Source organism: Citrus sinensis, chromosome 1 (assembly GCF_022201045.2).
Source record: "Citrus sinensis cultivar Valencia sweet orange chromosome 1, DVS_A1.0, whole genome shotgun sequence".
Taxonomy (NCBI): Eukaryota; Viridiplantae; Streptophyta; class Magnoliopsida; order Sapindales; family Rutaceae; genus Citrus; species Citrus sinensis.
The window spans coordinates 21301803-21307894 of NC_068556.1; the positions used below are offsets into that span (position 1 = coordinate 21301803).

Genomic DNA, 6092 nt, shown 5'->3' on the forward strand with positions numbered 1-6092 from the left:
AGAATGTTGTTATCTTTATGCTTACAGCTTGAACAAGTGTTTTTAAGCATCAATAACATTTTATCAAATATTATGAAATAAGAAAAGCTAGAAAGTCGAAAGCACTTTGGTCAGCACTAAACCGTGCATGAGCAGGGAGCCAGATGGTAAGGACAAGTTGGCAACTTGTAAATCCAGGAAATCACATGGCACAAGCTTGAAGTTAGGTTCATGATGCATACAAGCTAAACCACCAAATCCATTCTTTTTTTTTTCTTTTCTTTTGCGAACATTCAAATGCTTTATTATTGTTGTGAAAAAGTATATACGACAGTGGCCAAAAACTTAAATTGCATGTGCAGCTCAAAAACTTCTTCAGTTGCATATTCTTTTTCGGGCTTCTGGGAAACGAGATTAGTTTCTGGAGAACCCCTCTTTTCTTTCATCTTATAATAATTCATTAGCGGGTAATATTGTACATTAGCTGGTCAAAGACAGTCTACTCTGCTTGTACAACTAATATCCGCCACGTCAATTTTTCCCGTCAATGGTTAGGCAACTTGTGTATGATTCGAGGATCTTTGCGAGGCTGCTGAAAATTATCGATGACTTCACTGGCTTGAAACATCAACAGAATCAACTGGAAGAGAAGTTGCCCGGTGAAGGGAGTGTGGGAGTAAAGGAGTATAGTAACTCTTTGCAGTGACCATTTGCTCCGGGCTACAAGGCCAATTCATTTGCTCAAAACTGTGTACCCTTTGATTGGCCACATTGCCACATTTCTTCTCATCACCTATTGGTAAACATGATGTGAGGTGCTTGGTAGGCCTATGAGCTATTGTTCTTTGTGGAGGTCTATTGCTTTCGGGTTCAGGTAAAACTGAAGAAGGAGAAACTTTGTCGTCTGATGCTCGAGTTTTGTCATCGGTTATCAATGTTAAGCTTGAAGATTTGTATTTGACACCGAGTTGTTGGTCTCTAAGCTCCCTCAGCTGTATTTGATACTTTGCTTTAAGCCACCTTAGCTCTTGCCTAATTTCATTTTCATAATCATCCAAGAGACCGTAATCCATTGCTGAATTCATGGAGAAACAGTTTCTTTCACGGCATTTACTCTGACTATCCATATTTATGATCTTCTCCTCTGCTCCATAACTTGACTGGTTCAATGTTTTGTGCTCCTCATCGCAGTGTATGTCTCTGGATCCCTGTGAACTTAACACTGGTCCCTCATGCTGAGCCCAGATATTGGCATAGTGAACAACAGCCGATTGTGGTGATGCAGCCTGGTCTGCACCTTCTGGAGCACATTGTTCTGCCCCGTCAACTTGATATGTGATCTCTTCAAATCGGCCATGTATGGCAGCACATCCATCTTTAGAACACTGAAGAACCTGAAGGTTCTTGGCTCCTGACCCATCTGATAAAATATAATCTGGTAAGCAACCATTTGAAGCACAATTGTGACAGAAACTAGAGCGATGTGGACTTTCTTCCATTGCCATTCCCCTTTTCCACTCGGGCACTAAAGAAGCAATTTCACTATCAATAATTTCTGCTATTTTTGTCACATCTTGGTCGGTGATATCAAGCTCGGATACCATTTCAGTAGCGACACTCAATGCTGTGTCTGTCTGAATGTCAAAGGGGAAGTAAATGTTTCGTATGCGTCCTACAAAAAGGAACAAGGAAATGGAATTGATTAGCACTCTAATGATACCAAAGCATAAGAATGGGATATAAAAGTAATACGAGAGGATAGCTCGGAAATCTTACCTTCTTTATCTGCAATTCTAAGCCTTAGAAAGATGCCATCATCCTCTCTACGCTTACCTTTGATTGAAATGTCAAAATTTGTCAAATGCTCATCCTCTTGACAAGTAAATAGATCAATTTCACTCTCTTGAAACTCATGTGGATGGTAGTCTAAACCATTCTCTGTATCATAACCAATGTAATGGCCACATCCATTGTTGGAAGAGCTATTGCTGTGGTAAATTCCGTATAGAGATTGTCGAAGAAGAGGGCTTATTTCATCATAGTCTGTTTGGTACTGTATCATCCTCAGATCGGAGTCATAATCATCAATTTGGAGAAAAGGGTCTGTCAAAAGCTCCCTAGCAGAAAGCCTAGAAGACACGGTTGCTAAGCATTTTTCAATGAATTGTCGCACCTCAGGATCCTCTACTTTGAACAGAGCTTCTGGCTTTTTACCCTATAAAAAACATTGCTAAGTGTAAGAGGAGAGTTGACAATATGAAACACTAAAATGTAAAATTTGAGAAGTATTAGCACATACAGAGATCACTTTCTTGTAGATTTGAGCAGGGTGAGTGCATTCACTATATGGATAGTCAAATGTGACCATCTCCAAGATGCACATTCCGAAAGAGTATATATCGACTAATTCATTGTATTCCTCTTCATACACTTCAGGGGCCATAAACTCTGGCGTTCCTGATCAAAATATATAGCCAGAAAGAGAAAAAATTACGCAAAATACATAATCTAACAATTAAAAAAATCTCATCTGAGCTGTTTCAATTCATCATTTCACAGAAGAAATCTTGGAATACGAAGCAAATGATTGAGAATATTGAGATATGATTTGGTCAAGGAAATTGTAACTCGATTTTCAAATTTGACATTGTGATAATAGATAATATTAGAGGAAATCTGCAACAATAAAGCTTACCAACACAACGAGCAGCATGAGATTTGCGGAGGATTGCAGCAAGGCCAAGATCCCCAATCTTGACTTCCCCTTGGTTTCCATTGACAAAAATATTGTCACATTTGAGATCTCTATGAATCACCGGTGGGTCACGGCTATGGAGATAGAGAAGCCCTGACAAAATTTGCCTGCACCAATGCTTCACAGCTCTAATATTAACTCTCCTGTGTTTTAGCCTATACCTACACAAAAACAAGAAACAGATTAAAAAGACCAATATAACACACAAAGAGAAATTATAAGAGAGAGAGAAAAAAAAAAAAAACCCACAAAGAGAAATTATAAGACAGAAAAAAAGAGGATAAATTGTGGACTTTTAAAATGCTTACTGCCTGAGGGTACCCGAGGTGAACATTTCAGTAACAAAGTTAATATTTCTATTAGCAGTATCAACCCAGGAAGTGTAAAACTTCATGATGTTTCTGTGTTTCAAGGTCTTAAGCAGGTGAATTTCACAGTAAAGCCTCTCAAGTTCCTCAGGACTCTGCAAGAAATCATAGAGCTTCACCTGATTCCATGCTACCTCAATTCCTTCGTATTCATCAAAGGCTCTATAACTGCAGCAAACAAAAACACACACCAGTAAGCCATACCCGCGAAATTAATCTAACAATCCAAAGAATCCAAAAAGGATCATGTTTTGCAAAAATTCCATAAGGGTTTTCAAAAAAGCTAAGGAATGGAATCCTTACACTGTCTTTGAAGCTCCTTTACCAAGAATTTCATTGTACTGCAAAAAACAAAAACAGCAAGATTGAGGAGTTCAAAACCAAAGCTCAAACTGAAGAAACAATATTAATAGTCCGAGCAAAGATAAGGTAGCTTACTCTTCCATATCTTCCAGTGGGATCAACTTCAACAAACTCGGAGGAATCTGATTCTTCTGGGCTTGAAACACCATTCATTATCCTTGTGCAAGCTAGATTCTTTTGACTCCACAATGCAACTGCTACAGAGAGAAAGGGAGGAGGGGAGAGGAAAAGGGGAAGATGATTATAGAAGTGACGGAATATAAAGAGAGGAAAAAGCGAAAGTGGGTGTAATCATGACATAGTTTTTAGCGAAGGGAAAGAAGATGCCAAATGAAGCTGAGAATGAAAAGCAACGAAGTGAGGCAAAGGCATAGTCAAGTCCCTCAAAAGGACAAAGAAAGGGTAAATTGCCAACTACTCAGATACAACGAGGCAACGCAGAGACCCCAAAAAGATTTCACGAGGTTGTCCCCACGTAGACAAAAACCGGACACAACAGCCTCTCCCCGTCTCGACTCTCAAGTCTCTAATCTCTTCACGAGCGGTAAAAACCAACACAAACCAAACCAAACCAAACAAAAACGAACACATTACATAGACATTTATACGCACATAAAACAAATACAAGCAATTACGACCACGGAGACGCACACAATTGCAAGACGTGGACCAATATAAATCTAGTACCATATAGTGTGATAAAGGCCACAAATGGGAATATGGGAAAAGAATCAAATATCATATTTCAATTCCAAAGGGGGGAAAAAAAGAGATGAAAACGAGTCAAAATATCATATTTAACATTTTGGTTACGATTATCTTGCGGTGCTTTTACTCATATACCAAAATTTAAATGTTGATAAAACTCGAGGTCGAGGGAGTGTATTAGCTAGCTAGTCACAAGTTAAATAGACTAAACAATAAAATAAATATCCAACCTCATTATTATTATTATTATTATTACATATCTATATACATAAGATATGACTCACTATAGTTGAACTGTTCGCTCACAAGGTGTTGTTACATCGATGGCTATGATCTATCATGTTATAATCCTTGTATAACTGTGATTAGGTGTTGAAAATAATATGAGTAGGTGTGTTGAAAATTCGAAGATGGAGATGAAGACTTTTGATTTTGAAACTTCTTGTGCATTAAAACATGGGTGGCCAGTTTACTTTCAATAGGGTCATTCAAGAACAATACCAAATGCCAAAATATCAGACGATTCATTGGCCCTTTCAATCTCCTCTCTTTCAGTCCATCGTGCTTCAACCTTGTACTATGGACAATGTTTGTCGTTATTGTTCCTTTGAACCTTCTCATTGGAATGAGAATAGAGCATCTAATAAATAGACTTTTTGTGTGGCTCATAAATGCTCTTGGTATATTATCATTTGGACGGTTGTATGAATTTCTTTGATTCCTTTTTCTTCGGACTCATCTTCTCTTCTGATTTTAAACTCTTTTAAACAAAATATGAGCATGTGATTTGAGTTAATTACTAGGTAAATATATGAATGTATTTAAATTTTTATCATATATCATTCTAAATATATACATCATATAGATTTCTAAAAGCTCAAAAGAATTAAAATTAATGAAGATTTTTGACAAGTGTTGATCCCAAAATATATGTAGTCGTGAGTTTCTTGTTATTCCTAGATTTACAACGGAGTTCACACATCATCAAGTTCGATCGACCCTTTTCACCATCATCACTGAGGAGTCTCACAGCTCGTCCCACAGTAAATCAGGTCGGGTCAATTCTTTTATATCAATAATAAATTATTTAGTAAGTTTTTCTTAAGAGATAGATAGCTGAGCTGGTTGTCCTCTAACTACGGAAGCAAGAGGTCAAAAAAAAAAATTCAATTCCAAGTTGGATAAAATTAATTTGGAGTTTGATAGGGTGAGATAGCATAACTGCATGGTGATTGGACTTGTATCAAGCAAAATATATATATAATCATGTAAATGATGATTATTGAATTAAAAAAAAAAATCAAAAAACATCTTCTTTTGAATTTTTTATTTTGACCACACGTGACAAATAATAATATGAAGTTATGAACCTCTCAAAAAAAAAAAATTATTGAAATGCTATGTAAGCTCACTCATATGAGATTAATTTTGATCATTTTCTCTCAATCAATGGGAGTTGTACAATTGACTGTAGAAGCAACGTACGTCGATATGTGGTAGCGCGGGAGTTGGGGACACATGGATGATGGTACATTTTGGTCCTTTTGTGCGTACTCGGAAGTTTTATGTGAAGGCGCGGCCGTCCCGTTAAGATGAAAGATCTAATTGTTGTTACGTACGTGTTAAATTGATGTTATTAATTTTATGTTCCCGAAGTAGATGACTTTTTTTAATTAAAATATCAACGTTCTTTAATTTAATTTGTACAGTCGGTGCCCCTCAAGTTTCGACACGTCCATCCCAATTTCCGGACTTCAGCAAATCAGTCAGTGTTTCTTCCATTCCATTCAAGACTCTTTTCTATATCTCATCTGAAAATAAAGGAAAAAAAAAAATCTCTTTTCTATTCTTGAATCTCGAGTCACAGGATAGGTTCGTCCGGAAAGAAAGAAATTAAATTTCGCTGTTTAGAAATCACA

General features: G+C 37.0%; 1 protein-coding gene across 2 annotated transcripts; it reads right to left on the minus strand.

Annotated features, from left to right (window-relative positions):
• Positions 1–147: 147 nt before the first annotated feature.
• On the minus strand, positions 148–3970 carry LOC102626943 (probable serine/threonine-protein kinase WNK9). Of its 2 annotated transcripts, none has more exons than XM_006489315.4 (7): positions 3541–3970; positions 3406–3443; positions 3043–3270; positions 2675–2895; positions 2279–2436; positions 1756–2194; positions 148–1651 (listed from the first exon to the last, which is right to left on the minus strand). In XM_006489315.4, the coding sequence occupies exons 1-7, from the start codon at positions 3616–3618 to the stop codon at positions 591–593; spliced, it is 2223 nt and encodes a 740-aa protein (XP_006489378.2). In that variant the 5' UTR covers positions 3619–3970; the 3' UTR covers positions 148–590. The 2 variants fall into 2 exon arrangements, with proteins under 2 accessions (XP_006489378.2, XP_024958658.2); XM_025102890.2 differs by having other exon boundaries at positions 3222–3270; positions 3541–3588.
• Between the last annotated feature and the right edge of the window lie 2122 nt (positions 3971–6092).

Bases quoted from the DNA above. Each gene is read 5' to 3' on its own strand.
- LOC102626943 (XM_006489315.4), bottom strand. From the start codon at position 3,618: ATGAATGGTGTTTCAAGCCCAGAAGAATCAGATTCCTCCGAGTTTGTT. The intron at 3,444-3,540 runs GTAAGCTACCTT...TGTTTTTTGCAG, and splicing joins CCACTGGAAGATATGGAAGA to TACAATGAAATTCTTGGTAA. The intron at 2,896-3,042 runs GTAAGCATTTTA...GTTTTTGTGTAG, and splicing joins ACCTCGGGTACCCTCAGGCA to GTATAGGCTAAAACACAGGA.